The sequence below is a fragment of the Phaseolus vulgaris genome, chromosome 2 (assembly GCF_000499845.2).
Source record: "Phaseolus vulgaris cultivar G19833 chromosome 2, P. vulgaris v2.0, whole genome shotgun sequence".
NCBI classification, from domain to species: Eukaryota; Viridiplantae; Streptophyta; class Magnoliopsida; order Fabales; family Fabaceae; genus Phaseolus; species Phaseolus vulgaris.
In genome coordinates this window covers 22,797,955-22,815,484 of record NC_023758.2, presented here as the reverse complement: position 1 = coordinate 22,815,484, position 17,530 = coordinate 22,797,955, and the positions used below count along the sequence as shown (strand labels likewise).

The window sequence follows — 17,530 nt, the reverse complement described above, 5'->3', positions numbered from 1 at the left end:
CAGTGCGAGTGTGTTGGAAGGCATGAATTTTAGATTTGTTATAAAAAAAATGAAGTCAAATTAATAGCAAATAGTTTTATCAAGTTGCTTTTATTATCATAAAAAATGACTTAGAAAGATATATAAAAGTGTAGCTTGATTGATGTATTTTCTCTTTCACTTGTCTGAATTTTAGTCTTTTGTAAATTAATAATTTTATTATCTAAGAAATTAAAGTAACAAGCAAATATAAATTTTTATTAAAAACTCAATCAATAGTTGAGATTTAAATTAATCATACATTTATAAAGTTTATTATCAGTCTTGGCTTTTCCTTAAACCAGTTTAATATTGGAATGGTATAAACTTCTGAATGTATGTCTAATATGAATGCATTATTATGAAGATATATAAAACAATGCTTAATGTTAAATTAAACGTTGTGTTATTATGTTGTTAATAAATCATCAAGGTATTGTCACTCACACTCACTATATATTGAAGACTTAACAACACGCAGAGAGGCTTCTCTATCTCACACGCAGACCAACCTTAAACACAAACAAGTTGGAATCTCTCCGATGTGTTACTTTATATGCTCATGGCATCTGCAGGAACAAGGAGTTTAGTTATGGCAGAAAACAAAGACGAAACCTATTCTGAAACTTCTGAATGTTCATCAGCCTTAACCATGCCAATGGCTACCAAGTGCAGATACTTGTTTCATAGATTATGCGGTTCTACCAATTCATGGAACAAAAGCACCCCCCCAAAAGGTCGAAGAATTTTCCACAGGGATGTGGAAAAAGAAGAATTCCAGTATGCTAGTAGTCACTGTCTCTCATCCTACTACAGTGTCTTTGTGGTTCGACTAGCAATCATGGTCAGTTTTTTTCTCTCCTTCAATATTTGGTCTCTAGTTTTGCTAGTAACTCAATGGTTTATATGAAGAAACATATTATTCTTGTTTCTTACATGTGTTTGAAATTACATAAGTGAAGCCAAGAAACTGGTTGTGAAGAAAAAAAACTGTTAGATTAGACATCCTTGTTGCTGATAACTAAAAATTAAGACCAATTTTTATTTTTTGACTAACCAAACACAATTTTGTTTTCATGCAGGTCATGCTAGCCATCTTGATAGGGCTTCTCACTATACTGACATGGCATTTCACGAAGATTTATACAGCAAAATCGCTTAACAGTTTGGCATATGGTTTGCGTTATGAACTCCTGCAACGCCCAGTTTTGAGGATGTGGAATATTTTGAACTCTACTTCTGAAATTACTACAGCTCAGGTCAAGCTGTCTCAGTATGTGATCAGACGTCACAGCAACCCTGCGACTCAAGCAGAACAAGTTGAGGTTGACTCTAAGACACTTACGGTTTAATAAACATAAAGTCATATTGAATAGCTGAATCATGTATTACTATTTTTGATTTGATACGCATCAAGTTCTAGATATAAATTGGATATTGATAACAATGCTATATGCAAAATGAAGCTTTATAATAAAGTTTCAACCGATTTTTAAATTTCAGGAAAGTTTAGTTATGAGTAGCTGATTTTCTCGACCACAACTTTCACTCTAACATTTTGATTTGATAAAATTCAGCATCATAGGATTTATTAAGTTGATTCTTGTATCCCTTTTTCTTTCTGTGTTGTTGTAATCGATACTTTATTGACGCTTACCATATTAACCAATTATGTCTTGCTTATTTGTAATGTTGCAACTCTAGCAGCTGTATGAAGCGATGAGGGCAGTAACATGGGCTTTATTTGCTAGTCGGAAAGCTCTAAACTCTATAACTATCAACTATAAGAATGGATTTGTGCACGCATTCCACAGAGATCTGAAGGACAACAACACATTTTACATCTATTCTGATCTTTCAAATTACTCCATGGGAGCCAGCAACTCTAATGAGGTCAATTCCGTTTCAACACATCAAGCATGGGATGATAAAGCCCTTCGTGGAAACTATTCAGCAATCTGGTACCGTGAGCCACTTGACCCTGTGAGTGGTGAAAAGATAGGAAAAGCTATGAAAATTGCGCCTGAAGACTTGATCAACATAGCTGGCTTTTCCCAAGTACCTGATGGTGTAGCTTCTTGGCATGTTTCCGTAAGCAAGTTCACAGATTCACCACTGCTTTCAGCAGCATTGCCAGTTTGGGACTCTTCTAATAAGACCATTATGGCAGTTGTGGGGGTCACAACTGCACTTTATAGTGTAGGACAGTTAATGAGAGAGCTTGTTGAGTTGCACAGTGGTCATATGTACTTGACTTCCCAAGAGGGTTATTTACTGGCAACTTCCACAAGTGCACCTCTTCTGGCAAATTCAACCAAGCCTAAGCTTAAGATGGCCGTTGACTGTGAAGATGACATAATTCGACAGGGAGCTGAGTGGTTGCAGAGAACTTATGGGAACAATTTCCCTCCAAGTCACGAGGTGCATGTAGAAAATGTCAAGCTAGGCCAAAAGACATATTACATTGACTCGTTCTTCCTACATTTGAAGAGACTTCCTTTGGTAAGTTTGAAGATACTTCACCTTTTCCTTGCATTTTATCTTGCAAATAACATTACTTTTGATGAGAAGGTCAAACATTGTACGAAAACTTTCTGGCTCTATTTCATTTCCGTTTCGAGTAATTAACTGTCCTATTATACTTTCTGAATGTCTACGGAATGTGATTTGAACTTTGTACAGGTAGGTGTGATTATCATACCAAGAAAGTATATCATGGGACAGGTAGACGAAAGAGCCTTCAAAACGCTGGTTATTCTGATATCTGCATCATTATGTATTTTAGTCATTGGGTGTGTTTGCATTTTGATATTGACAAACGGAGTATCAAAGGAAATGAATCTAAGAGCAGAACTGATAAGTCAACTTGAAGCAAGAAGAAAAGCAGAGGCATCAAGCAATTATAAAAGTCAATTCCTTGCAAACATGAGGTTTGTTTTTCAAGTAAATTTTTGGAAACACATAAAAGAAGAGCTTTCTTTATCCAACTTATGATCAAGTTTAAGATTTAGAGAAAAAAAGGAACAATTTTATCCACCAATACCCACAAGGAATATGAGACAACTAAATTTATATATTTCATGTATTGCTAAAACTTATTGTGTTCTGAAACATGTTGATTGGATACTATAAACTAGATCTTTATTTTATGATACTGTACTGAAGCTATTCAAATGGCCAATCTTTTCATTTGGTTTACGAGTCTGAGATTATCTTTCCGTTGAGCATTCAAAAATGTGCTTCATGGTGTCTTTCTTTTGTGAATAACAGTCATGAACTGAGGACACCGATGGCAGCAGTAATTGGGTTGCTTGACATTCTCATATCTGATGACTGTCTCACAAATGAACAATATTCAACCGTTACTCAAATAAGAAAATGCTCAACTGCTCTGCTCCGTCTTCTTAACAACATCTTGGATCTGAGTAAGGTGAGACATTAGCCTAACATTTTGATCAACAATAATTAAAAACCAGCTCCCTTTACCAATGCACTTCAGCCAAAAGTTTCCTAATATTATAAATACTTTAGGTGGAATCTGGAAAACTGGTCCTAGAAGATGCAGAATTTGACTTAGGAAGGGAACTTGAAGGGCTTGTAGATATGTTTTCTGTCCAGTGCATTAACCACAATGTGGAGACTGTTTTAGACTTGTCTGGTATGATTATCATTTTGGTAGTACGAGAGATTTTAGTTTAGTGAAATGTAATTGCTAAGAAGTTCTTTTAACAAGGTTTTAAAGCATGTAGTCAATAACTATTATCCTGCAGATGATATGCCAAAGATCGTCCGGGGTGATTCTGCAAGGGTGGTTCAAATATTTGCAAATCTGATCAACAATTCAATCAAGTTTACTCCATGTAAGTCAACAATTTAATGTTCTAGTTTTGTTAAGATAGTGGTAATGAAAAAAAAAAATATATAAAAAGGTTTAGCAGCTTGAAATAAAAGGTCTCACAACTTTAAAATTGGTTATTGGAAATGATCTCCATGTTCACCCCCTAAAATTCTGTCTCAAACTTGGACATTGGTCAGTTCCATTGCTTTTCCTAAAGCACAAGGTTTGAAGGTGATAAAAAGCTTCTTCTTTTCAGGCGTGTTTCTCTTATGAGGAGTACTACATAATGACTGGACTACAGTAAGAGAGTTAGTTTTAGTTGTTTTGTAGTTAGCTCCTACATTATGTAAGTTGTCAATCATTTGTGGGTTATGTGAACCCTATTCATTTCCTTCTAGAATAAATTTTATTTAAATTTCTTCAACTAAGATTGAGCGAAGATCTTTTGATTTTATTCACTGAATAAGTATTAACTTTTTAAAAGAAATTACAACGCGAGGAAGCATCAAAGTTGGTGATCTTAAAGTTGTGACCACATTCATTAGCATGTCACCCTAAAATTCAGAAGAATTTTAAATGAGTCTATTGCTATGAACCAATAAAGCTGTGATAGAAGACTAATCCAAACTCTTTCAAATGTGTTGCAGCGGGTCATATTGTTCTGCGAGGATGGAGTGAAATCCCAAATTCTTCCGTTGGCAGTCCAAATTTTCCTCTTGACCAGAAGAAATTATGGAGTTTACAGAAGTGCAGAGAGAAACCAAATGCAAATCATTCAAAAAAGGCATCTATAAAAGACAACAAAGTGATACTTTGGTTTGAAGTTGAGGACACGGGCTGTGGTATGTCTACAAAATCTAAACAGAGCAGTCCCTTTTGTGTAATAATAAAATCAATTTAAGGATAAATCAGTGTGATTTTCTTTCTCTATGTGACATAGGTATTGACCCAAGCAAGTGGGATTCCGTGTTCGAAAGCTTTGAGCAAGCTGATCCATCTACTACTCGACTGTAAGGAATTCAAATTTTCAACAAGACAAGAATAAAAATTTACCTTTTATCTGGCAAATGATAAACGAGATTGTCATTAAACTTCAAAATTAATATGAAACTTTTATCCAAAGGTTTAAAAACCTTTTTGAATGCTGTGGCGTCAAGATTTATGGAGTTCTGAAACCTTTACTCATTTCAGGCATGGAGGCACTGGTCTTGGTCTTTGCATTGTCAGAAACTTGGTAAGTCTTACCTTATGTGTAAAGTTTCATGTTAGTAGTAAAGTACCCTTATCACTTCGTAAATCACAATGAACGAGTCCAATGAAAAGCAAAAGGAAAAATTGTGTCTGCACTGCACAAATATGTGAACCATCGGTTACATAAGGGAAGCATTAATGAGCTACCTGTATTAAAAGAACAGCAACAATAGCATTGTCATTTATTTAAGAAGAGTATAGATGTCAAGGTTTATCAATTCCCTTTGTATTTCTCGTTTTCTCTTCTAAAATAAATTGAGACTTGAATATAATTTCCTTATTATTGTGGGGTGGCAGGTTAACAAGATGGGTGGGCACATCAAGGTAGTAAAAAAGGAGGGCGCAGGAACACTGATGCGATTATGCTTGCTTCTCAGTGCGCCCATGGATATCACAGAACAACAGTGTGCAGTAGATTTGACAGACAGTGGCTTAGTGGTGAGTGGAATCACTCTTCTGGGCCAATAATTTGAAATAAAAAATATTATATACTTGTGTGCATGATTCTGTTATAGACTATGCATTAGTGAGACTCCATAAAAGGAAAAAAATTGCACAGTTGACAGCATTGCAAATGCTGTTGCAGTCCTTTAGTTGACTTTGCAAGTAAACAAAGCAAAAGCTGAATGACATCAGTCTTCTTGTAATGATGCATCCTCACTTATTGTTAAATAAAAGATATTTTTGTTAAATGCATTTTACTGAAACAAATGGATTTGTGTCATGTGAGCATTTTTAGTCAGAACCTATTCCAACAACAAGAGAAAATCACTGGAAGGCTTATAAACATGTTCCTAATAAGAAGTGCCAATGTAGGTACTGCTCGGCTTACATGGCAACATGGGTCGATTAATTACATCCAAGTGGCTTCAGAAAAACGGGGTGTGCACAATGGAAGCATCTGACTGGAATGGACTAACTCAAATTTTGAGGGAACTATTTCATGCTAGAAGTTCAGTGCATAATACTGACTTTGATGCACACTATTCAGCAAAAGAGGAATTGAAGTCTAAACTACTCAACATACGAGACATGAGGAACCCAGTATTTGTCATTGTTGTTGACATTGGATTACTTGACTTGAGCACAGATATATGGAAGGAACAACTTAACTTCCTTCATAGGTACTTTGGTAGAGCAAAGTTCCTATGGATGCTAAATCATGACACTTCCAATAACATAAAGATGGAGCTCCGTAGGAAAGGGCATATACTGATGGTCAACAAACCCCTTTACAAAGCAAAAATGATCCATATTTTGGAATCCGTCATAAAGGAGAGAAATTTTGAGCTACAAAAGAAAAACATGATTGTTCCAAGGACAGCAATGAAAGAGGGAGATTTACACGAATTTCTTGAGATTGATTCCACTCATTTTGATGCTGCTAGCTCTGATGATTCTGACCTATCTGACATAGCTGGTTCTAATCCTGTTAGTGCTAATGGAGATAAACCAGTTGAGAAGCTAGACAAATCTCATCCATCATCACCATACCATATGAATAACTGCCTAGATAGATTAACCAATGCAAATGAATGTTTGGAGGAAAATAATTTGAGGAAAGAAGAATCTTCTAGTCCCAGCTCCAATTATGCCACTGAAGACAACCAACCTAAATCACTGTCTACCAAAGAATCACCATCCATTTCAACAGGAGATCAGGATGAAGATTCTGAATGTAGGGAAACACATAGGGTCACCAGCTCAAGTAAAGCAGTAGATGGAAAGAAATCTCTTGAGGGCCTAAAGATTTTGCTTGCAGAAGATACACCGGTACTTCAAAGGGTTGCAACCATAATGCTTGAGAAAATGGGAGCAGATGTAGTTGCTGTAGGTGATGGACAACAGGCAGTAGAAGCTCTCAGTTGCATGTTCACTGCTGAAGATTGTAGAAGGGAATCACTCCAGAAGGAAAGAAACACAAGATCTCAAACAGAGATTTTGACTAGCCGTCCATATGACTTGATCCTAATGGATTGTCAGGTATGATCTAGAAAAAAAAAAATACTTTCAGTCATTTACACGTTTACATGACAATACAACATACATGACAACACAACATAAATGTAACGATAACATTTTTCTTGTTTTTTACAGCAAGTGAATATGAGCATTAATATTCTAATTATGTGGTTCTTTGTTGAAACAGATGCCAAAGATGGATGGCTACGAGGCAACCAAAGAAATCAGGAAATCAGAAGTGGGAACAAGCTTGCACATTCCCATTGTTGCTCTTACAGCACATGCAATGTCATGTGATGAGGCCAAATGCCTGGATGTGGGCATGGATGCTTATTTGACAAAGCCAATTGATTTCAAAATGATGGTGTCCACCATTCTTTCACTCACTAAAACAACATCTTGACCTCTCTCTCATAAGCTCCAAACTAACAAAGGGTTGGCTCAGACAGCCTAGAAATGTATAGAAGTTTACCTAATAAACATAAAAAAAATCATAGTTTGACATGTGTATCTACAAATGTAATCCAATTTTCCCTACTCTTTCACTCGTACGTAGTCAATATTGGTGTAGTAGGTACTGATCTATATGGTGTGTGCATAGAGGTCTGCACTGTGCGGAAGGAAAAACACTATGTTTACCCAATTATCAACTACTATTTACATATTTTCTGATTGAATAAACTAATACAGTATGGCAGAAGGTGTACGCGGCTCCTCTTCACAACAAATATCTAAGCAAGGGGTGCGGAATTTGGTGGCTAAAAAGTAAAAAAAACGGTGAAGTAGGCCAATTCCATGCCTTCTGAACTCTTTCTTCTTAGCCAAATGTTTCGGCTTTATAGATTTTCATCGACACAATTTGATTCGTTTCCAGTTTATAAATGCACCAAAATTCTAAACTTGCAGTAAAAGAAAAAAAAGTAGGATTTGGCGCATGCAGCAACATTCGCGTTATTAGCACGACGCTCTAACCAACTGACCTAATAGGCCAATTGAAATTTACAGAAAACAAATTTTTCATATTGGAATAAAAGAGGATTGATTTATTATACTTATTTAACTCTACTCGTTAATGTTTTATTTAACTTTTTTAAATCCGAGAGATATGGTTGGACTAAAGCAATTGTTAAATTGCTTTACCCTCTTTAACCTAGCGAGTTTCGTAGATGGGTCAATAGGAATGAAAAAAATGTTCATCATTGAAGTAACATTTAAAGACTTCTGGAGTTAAAAATTATATATATATATATATATATATATATATATATATATATAACATAAGATGATGAAGAAGAAAATAAGCCCAAAGTTAAATTGTGAATCATTTTTTTAATTTTTTTTTTCCTCTTGAGTAAGTAACCTAATACTACAGTCACCACAACTGATACTATACTTATACTATACTGATTCCTAAAAGTCCTTTAGAATGATTTTGCTTCTCATATGCTTCTTTTGCCTCATCTACCTTCTTCAGATTGCATCCTAAGTCAGAGTTTCTTGTGTGAGATTGCATAATCTTTTAAAAAAGTATCCTCGTCCTATCACAATTGAAAATTAGGATCAAGTCAACAACATATAGTAAAAATGAGCATAATTAATGCAGTTATGAAACAATCTTACTAAGTTAAAGTAAAAATTTCGAGGTAAAGGAACCTCTGCTGCAAAGGTACTTCTACGCTGCCGAAAATAGCATCATCCGTTTCAACAAAGCACCCTTGAAACACATATCAAGGGAGGACAACAAAAGGGCCGACATCTTGTCTAAGTTGTCGGTCACCAAGAAGAAGAGCCACCAGAGATCAGTCATACAGATATGGTTGAGACACCCCAGTGTGACCGAGGTCGAGGCCGAGTGTCTGGCAATAGACGAGGCCGAGGCCAAGACCGACAACTGGATGACACCCGTCATCCAGTACCTAAGGGACGACACGTGCAAGCCGGAGCAAGAAAAGGCGATGAAGCAACAGTGCACCCGGTACACCATGATCAACGAAGACTTGTACCAGAGAGGATACTCGACCCCCCTGCTGAAATGCATCACCAGCAAACGGGCCGAGTACATTCAGGCCGAGATCCACGAGGGAGTCTGTGGAAATCACTCTAGGGCGAGGACGATGGCCGCTAAGGTCCTGAGGGCCGGCTACTACTTGCCAACCGTCCAGGGTGACTGTGCTGAATATGTGAAAAAATGTGTCAAGTGCCAAGAGTTCGACTCTCTCCATCACACAAGGCCGGAAGAGCTACATAGCATTATCTCCTCCTGACCGTTCACCATTTGGGGGGTGGACATTATCGGCCCCTTTTCGCTAGGGAAAGGGCATATCAAATTCCTCCTGGTGGGATTCGACTACTTCACCAAGTGGATCGAGGCCAAACCCCTTGCATCAATCTCGGCCAAAAATGTGCAAAATTTCGTATGGAGGAGCATTGTTTGCCGATTTGGCATCTCGCACACAATAATAACTAACAATGGCCGACAGTTTATTGACTGAGGCCTACAGTCCTTCTATGACGACTTGGGCATCAAGTCTGTCACAACCTCGGTAGAACACCCGCAAACCAACGGGCAGGCTGAGGCCACCAACAAGGTCATACTCAACGAGCTGAAAAAGCGCATGGGCAAGGCAAAAGGCCGATGGACCGAGGAGCTAATAGAGGTACTCTGAGCGTACAAATGCACCCCCAGACTACCACACAGGAGACACCCTACAGCCTGACATACGGGGTCGAGGCAATGATCTCGGTCGAGGTGGCCGAGCCCACCATACGGAGGCAGATGTTCGACCTCACCCTAAATGAGCAAAGCCTAGCGGTCAACCTCGATTTGGTAAGTGAGTTTCGTGACAAAAGCAGGATTCGGGAGGCCGCCTACAAGATCCGGGCGTCAAGACGATACAACACAAATGTCTGGCCGAGGAGTTTTCAGAAGGGCGACCTCGTCTGGAGGATGCACAACGATGTGAGAAAAAATGAAGGGAAATTTTCGCCAACTGGGAGGGACCTTTCCGAGTCCAAGAAGTCGCAAAGGGGGGGAGCTTATCACTTAGAGTGGCTTTCGGGCAAAATTGTACCGAGGACGTGGAATGCCACGCACCTCAAGTTCTACTACAACTGAATTTAATAAAGTCACACACTCTTTCCTCACCCTATCGGGGAGGTTTTAACAAGGCATTTTCATCAAAGTACTAGCACTGTTCTCCTACAACCACTCGACTCGGTTTGGACGAAGCCTTAACCGGCATACCCTACCGAGACCAATCAACTAGGTTTGGTATGGATGAAGCCTTAACCAGCATACCCTGCCAACACCTCTCTCGACTTGGTCTGGACGAAGCCTTAACCGGCATACCCTGCCGAGACTGACCCATCAGGTTTGGTCTGGATGAAGCCTTAACCGGCATACCCTACCGAGACCGACCCATCAGTTTTGGTTGGATGAAGCCTCAACAGGCATACCCTGCCAACACCTCCCTCTCGGCTCGGCCTGGTCGAAGCCTTAACCAGCATACCATGGCCGAGACCGATCAACACACGCCCAAATTAACATCGTAACTTGGCCGACCGCCCATTTTAACTTGTTCGATTTATCAATCACAATTAATGGTCGATCGCCCAAGTCGAGTTGTTCGATCAAGAAATCACAATTAATGCCCGACCGCCCATTTTAACTCGTTCGATTTATCAATCACAATTAATGACCGACCACCCATTTTAACTTGTTCGATTTATCAATCACAATTAATGGCCGACCGACCAAATTAACTCGTTCGATTAAGCGTTCACAATGGTCGACCGCCCAAACAGATAGAGACTGACACATTTAACTTGTGCAAATTATTTCCTCAAAAAACAAAAAGGAACCGAATGAAAGGAAAGGGCCGATATATTAAAGACTGCAAAGGAGGAGGCCACACCCCGACCTTGGAGGAAACAAAAAGATTACAAGAAAAGGCCACAGCTCGGTCAAGAGCCTACCTAATCTTGAACTTCAATACACTCGCCCTCCTCAGCTTCGGTCGGTCGAGCTTCTTGTGCCGCCAAGGCACCCACCTCGGTACTTGGAATCAGCCGCCCTAGAAGAACCTCGCAATCCATGTCGAATTCACAGTGGTCAGCGACCCCCCATAGAGTACGTGGGCTTGATGCACGACTCGGTTGAAGCATTGCTTCAGCAGCTCCTCCGACTCCTCATAGTTTTGGTCGAGCTCAGCCTCGACCTGATCCTTTGCAACTTGGAGGGCGGCTAACTAAGCGGCCGAGGAAGAGAGTTTATCATCCCTCTCCTCGACCATCTTCTTCAACTCGACAATCTCTGTTGCCGCACTCAGCACCTCGGCCACCCTCGCTGCCAACCGCCGCCTCGCCTCGGTAGCGTCCTTCTGCGCCAACTCCCGCTCGGCCGCCTCCTGAGCTATCCTAGCCGATAGCTCGTTATTAATAGCCAAAGACTGCTTCAGATCTTCGGTAGTCTCGGCCAACTGATGCTCCAGTTGGGAGACATCCTCGGCCTGATGTTCCCGCCCTTGTATCCCATTTTGGACGAGAATAATGTAGCGGCACATCAGCTCTAGGCCGCTCCTTAGCAGGTTCGAGGGGGAGACACCTCTAATGGACTCCTGAGTCTCGTCCAGGAGGGCCACACGAACCCTCCGCGTGAACTGAAACCTTGCCCCCAAAAGGTCAAAGGGCAAGGGCGAGGCTCCAGTACCAGCCTCAGGAGCACCGGCCAAGCACTCTGCATGCCTGGGCGAGGGCGGTGCTACCTCGACCACCTCTCGACGGGATGGAGGTGTCGGCATGGACCCGGGGGAGCGAGTTGTTGTGGCGATGTTTCCACCATCCCTCGGGCGTTTCTTGGACTTCTGGGAAGGACCGACCGAGCTCTTGTCAGTCCTTGACGGCGGCAGCATCTCGATGCTGCGACGAACCTTACGCTCGGCCGCCCGTTGCCTATGCTTGTCGAGAGCACTGGCAGCGGCCGATCGTTCTTGCACCATGATCTCTACAAAACAACAAAAAACAAACAAGTTAGAAACGACGCAAAACCGACCGAGTCACAAGGACGACCGACCGACAAAGCCAAAGAAAAATCCATACCCCTAACGACCGCCCATCGCGCCGCCTTGGTATATGCATCGATCAGCCCCCGACATGGAAGCTTCCTCGGGAGGGTATCAAAGAGGAAAAGAACCCCCAACTCATCCTCACCCTCTGTCGGCCTCGACCACACCTTGAAATTGCAAGGCTGGCGAGTCCAATAGAGAGGAAACCTCGACTGGCCGGCCGAGTCAAAGAAACAAGTCGTCGCCTCGGGCCGAATGATAACCTTCACAAACCACTCCTTAAAACACTTATAGGAGAGGGCGAAGGAGTCAAACAGCACGCTGCTCGCCCGACCGACCAAAAAATGCCTAGTAGCCTTTTTTGCGGGGTGAGAAGTATAATAAGAAAGAAAGCAAGAGGGGGTGGGGTGAAGACGCATAACGTCACACAACAGGCAAAAGGCCTAGAGGGACGCCCAGGTGTTTGGGTGAACCTGGGTGGGAGCCACATTGAGCGCCTGAAGGACGCCCATTGTAAACTCATCGAAGGGGAGAGAGACATGAAGGTCCGAGAAAAAATAGGCATACATGTAAAAGAAGGGGGGACCGGTTCCCGATCGCCCCAATCACACACTCTCGGTGGGCTCGCAGGGTAGAACGCTAAAGTAATGAGAGTACTCGGCGACCTTCAAAATCGGGTGCCTGGCCAAAAATTTGGTCACAGACGCCTCGGTCTTATAGATGGACGAGATCTCGACAACCTTAAGGTCCACCCAGCTAAGGTCCACAATAGGAATGGCCGACGGGGGATAGTCCGACCGGTCAACAGCATTGGCCGGATCGTCCTCCCTGAAGGCCTCTACCTAGGGTGCTGCCTCGGCCACCCCGACTGACACGGAGTCAGTGGTAGATGATGAAAATGATGAAGAAGAAGAAGAGGAGGAGGAAGAGGAAGATTTCCCTAAAGGAGGAGATGGACAACCGATGGGAGACGAAGGGCGACTGTAAGAAGAAGATGTCGGACGGGTTGGCGTCGACATAACTAACCTTGTGAAAGAAAGAAAAAAGGCGAGGTTGAATCTTGCGAAAAAGGGCGAGAGGTCACTCGGTTCTCAGAGCTAGAGGCGGGAGAATGCTCGGCTATCAGACAAACTCACAAAGAAAAATCAGAAGGTCTCGACACTGTTAGGACCCCTATTTATAGGGCCCATGGGCCTCGGATTTGGAAACGACGAGTCAATCTCAACCGTTAGATCTCTTAGATCCAACGGTTCACAAAACTTCTCGCCTGAAAAACCCCTCATTAATGACAGTCACGTCACGTCGTCTGAGGTCACGTCATGCCACCTGACACATCATACCTCGGGGAATGAGACAGTCGCACGACCAGGGAAACCGACCGACACCCACTATTTAATTCTCATCGGACATAACCGTCCTCGAGCTTGGGGGGGCAGGTGTACTGGTATGGGCGAGACCGAGACACGTGTCACCCTGACCGAGACAAGTGTCACCCTGACTGAGACACCTGGAACCCGGCCGAGTACTCGTGAGTTTGGCCGAGACAATAGAAACCGCCATGGCCGGCTGACCCATACATCCATTAACGCTCAAACCAAGGTCAGTGAAGCTAAACCATCATTAAGGATTAGGTAATGCAACCCTAAGTGTGATCCATTCTACTAATCAGGCCCAACAAGGTAAGCCCATTAAAATAATATAAATAACACACATCCCAAGGAGAAAGGTACGTCATTTATTACTGTACACGTACCTGGACATCTATCACCCGCTTTACTGACTTGGGCGTCGGAGTACCTTCCGTAGGTACCCCCCCATCCGGTGTTCACTCGAGACCGAAAGGCGAAGGAGAATCACGAAGACAAGAAGGATCCCAGTCAAGCACCCAACAACCTGCCCGAACGAAGGAGGAAGACAGAGACTTCAATAGTTCTCTAGGTCTCATCTCCCTAGTAGGAACAAGAACTGTTTATTTGGTGAAGAAAGGAAAATAAATTTGTTGTCGTGTGTTTCCATCCCAAGGAGAAGATTCACTTCAACCATTACACGCCTTTAAGTTTTGAGTTGGCTAGTTATTTCAACGTCAAAAAGTGATCATGTCCATATATTCTTAAATATTTCCTTAACATTTTTCATTCATGCAAGGTTAGTACCTTTAAAAGTTCAAACAGTTGATATTTTTTTTTCCAATAGTGCACATCAACCACTGCAGGCTATATAAAATATATATATATATATATATATATATATATATATATTTGCCTTGAGTTACGTCCTAAAAAACCTTGTTGTACACGAGTATGTGGATGTGGTTGTGTAAATCAATGGAAAAAGTTATATATATATATATATATATGTGTGTGTGTGTGTGTGTGTGTGTGTGTGTGTGTGTGTGTGTGTGTGTGTGTGGGTGGCATATGTCATACAAGACCGGTTGAATTCATGATTTGGACAATTAATGTTAGAAAATTATGTAAATTAATTTTATATTGAGACTTATGTGAAATAGATTTTGGACTTTGTGTGTGAATATGATTTAATAAAATAAGAGACTTATTAGTTAATGTCAGAAGTTATATATATAATAATAGAAATAAGATTTTGTCTCTACAAAGAAGGTTATCTCACTATTGGCCATCGAGTAAGGATGTGACAAGAACAAAATTGTCAAGAGATAGATTGAGAAAAGGAGATCAAAGAAGCTACTTACATAAGGACTCTCATGGATCATAAGTGTCTATCTCTATTATAATTGAATATGATATGTCAAAATCATAGTCTGTAAAATCCTTAAGAAAATTATGTGCATTATCGCTTATTAGTGGACGTTTTTTATTTTTACATGTGGTATCAAAGTAGGTTGTTCAAATTTATGATTCTCCATGAATGATGTTTTTCCCAATTTTTATGAACTGTAATTTTAACATTATGAATATTGTAAAGAAAATAATATTATTTGAGGATAATTTTGATGGTTTAATTTATCCATTTATTTCCGCTGCATTATGAATTGATTTCAAATTAAAATAATGAAATCTCAAGTCTTCAGCTGCATCATAAACCATGAATTTTTGTTTTATTTGAATGCGTGATGAAAAGACTATGATAAATAAAAAGTAAGGACATAAATATATATATTTATATATATTTTTGATGAATGATATTATTTCTGGAATTATTTGTATGATATATTTGTACCAAAGTGATCAAATCTTTATGTTTTATTTAATTCCAAATTACTAATGAATTTTATTTCAATTAATGATATTATTTCTCGAATTATTTGTATGATAGATTTGTCATCCAAAATGATCAAACATTTATGTTTTATTTAATTCCAAATTACTGATGAATTTTATTTCAATTAATGATATTATTTTTGGAATTATTTGTATGATAGATTTGTTAATCACCAAAGTGATCAAATATTTATATTTTATTTAATTCCAAATTACTGATGATTTTTATTTTAATTACCTATATAATGGATGCTAAATTATTTATTTATGGGTAAATTTAAATTCATTATTATAAGGCATTTGTGGATCATCCAAAGGTTGATTAATTGTCTTTGTAATTAATGGATATGATTTTTGGTAGTGAGTATGTGTTATTAGTTTTATTCGTATATCCAAAGATAACAAGTATTTCTAGTTAATGCATATGTTTTGACAAATAATGATGGAAGAGGCCCAAGCACAAGCCCACATGCAAGCCCACCAAAGGGTAGATTTTGGCCAACCACTAGAGTTATGTCCAAGAGGATCCAAGAAGACTGGAATGCTGCTACTAATGGCAGAGAAATCTTCTTATACATGTTCAAGATGCCATGAATTCTAGTGTAAAGTAGACTTTAAATTGTTGTCAAAATTAGCATAGGAACTTTATTTGTAATTTTCTTGGAATTAAATGTGGGCACCTAAAACACCAACCTAAGTAAACCTAGAATTTCTAAGAACCTCTAAATTTACCAAGGCCGGTCTAGAAAGCCCATGGAGGGGGGTGAGCATACAAACTAGACACACCCCTCTCCATGTGCTCATTTAGTCGCCACTTTTGGGAGGGAATTCATTTGAATTTTCCTCCACTTTGTTTTGAATTTCCAGCCTTCTAAACACTATAAATAAGAGGGCTTGACTCATGTATTTGCAAGATTAATATAATAGTGAATTGCTGCCAAATTTGAGCCAATATCACTACTTGTCAAAAACCTCTCAAGGTTAGACTAGTGATCTTCAATTTCCATACTACCAAAGAGAGATGGCCTCACCACTCTCATTTCATACCTAAACTTCACCTCCAAGGCATCCACATCTCCTAGGAGAGCCTTGACCGTAGACCTCCATTAAGCTTCCGCCAATTCCACCAACAAAGCTCCAAGGATGAAGGCACTCTTCCATGATTTGGTATCATGAGCTATGGTCTTCAAGAGATAAGTGTCTTATCTTGATTTTGATTTTGTTTTTCATTCTAATTTCGTGCTGTTCTTCAAGTGTTCTTGAATGTCTTGCTATTTTTTACATTTTAATTTGATTTAGATGCTTTTTGGAGAAATCCAATCGGTGCAATGTGTTCAAATTGATCTTGAGCTTCTAATTTTCAAATTTGTGTAGGATTCCATATAGTTTTGTGTTGCTGTTATGTTTTTTGTTTATTTGAGTCTTTATTGCAATTTTAATCGGTTCATATTGTGTTGAATTGAGTCATTTTGATTTTTGAATCCAATTGTGTTTTGTCAAGTCATGTTTCTCCTAAATTGTCATCAATTCCATTGTTTTTGATAATTTTGGTTGCTTGATTTTAAATTTGAGTCCAGATTTATAATTCTGTGTTTGATCCTTTGGTGCATTTTAATTTTTAGATTTGAGTTCATGCTTGAGTGCTAGATCCACACAAGTTCTTATACATCTCTTCCATTGTGTTTTTCAAGTTTCTTAAAACTGTTTTTAGTTACACAATTAGGATTCCTCTGTTTTGATTTTGTGCTAACTGTTTTTTTATTATGAAATTAAAATTTGTTGGAGAAAAAATATGAAATTCTGGATGTAGACAGGTTGATGTGTTAGAAAAAAAGGAAAAAAAAGTGAGTCAAAATTCAAAATAGAAAAAAAAAAGATAAATCAAATACAAAATGTATGCATTCTGGCACGAACAAAAACAGTGATTTGGCAACAGATTTGAAAAATTTATCACAATTAATTGGTGCATTGTTTTGGTGTGATTCTAGCGCCAAAATTTTGCTAAGATCTTGAACTGCTGATGATTTAAATTTCAAATTCAAATTCAAAATTGGTTCTGCCAGTTGACTCGATTGCCTTCGTACGTCTACGACGATCACACGCCCAATTCTCTCTGCCTTCGTTCGTGCTTTCCTGCGATCAAACACCTGAAATTGCAA

At 39.5% G+C, this 17,530-nt stretch overlaps 1 protein-coding gene across 2 annotated transcripts; it reads left to right on the top strand.

Moving 5' to 3' along the window:
* The first annotated feature begins 371 nt into the window (after positions 1 to 371).
* On the top strand, positions 372 to 7,769 carry LOC137810948 (histidine kinase 1-like). 2 transcript variants are annotated; one of them, XM_068612463.1, is made up of 13 exons: positions 372 to 862; positions 1,101 to 1,343; positions 1,726 to 2,520; positions 2,701 to 2,948; positions 3,289 to 3,448; positions 3,550 to 3,676; positions 3,789 to 3,878; positions 4,504 to 4,698; positions 4,797 to 4,866; positions 5,048 to 5,090; positions 5,405 to 5,545; positions 5,924 to 7,090; positions 7,257 to 7,769. In XM_068612463.1, the coding sequence occupies exons 1-13, from the start codon at positions 575 to 577 to the stop codon at positions 7,470 to 7,472; spliced, it is 3,783 nt and encodes a 1,260-aa protein (XP_068468564.1). In that variant the 5' UTR covers positions 372 to 574; the 3' UTR covers positions 7,473 to 7,769. The 2 variants fall into 2 exon arrangements, with proteins under 2 accessions (XP_068468564.1, XP_068468563.1); XM_068612462.1 differs by having other exon boundaries at positions 452 to 862; positions 1,723 to 2,520.
* The last annotated feature ends 9,761 nt before the right edge of the window (positions 7,770 to 17,530 follow it).

What these genes read in the sequence shown, in the direction of transcription:
- LOC137810948 (XM_068612462.1), top strand. Translation starts at nt 575, where the DNA reads ATGCTCATGGCATCTGCAGGAACAAGGAGTTTAGTTATGGCAGAAAAC. An exon ending in TTCAATCAAGTTTACTCCAT is followed by an intron (nt 3,879 to 4,503) that starts GTAAGTCAACAA and finishes AATGTGTTGCAG; the next exon opens with CGGGTCATATTGTTCTGCGA. An exon ending in TGATCCTAATGGATTGTCAG is followed by an intron (nt 7,091 to 7,256) that starts GTATGATCTAGA and finishes TTGTTGAAACAG; the next exon opens with ATGCCAAAGATGGATGGCTA.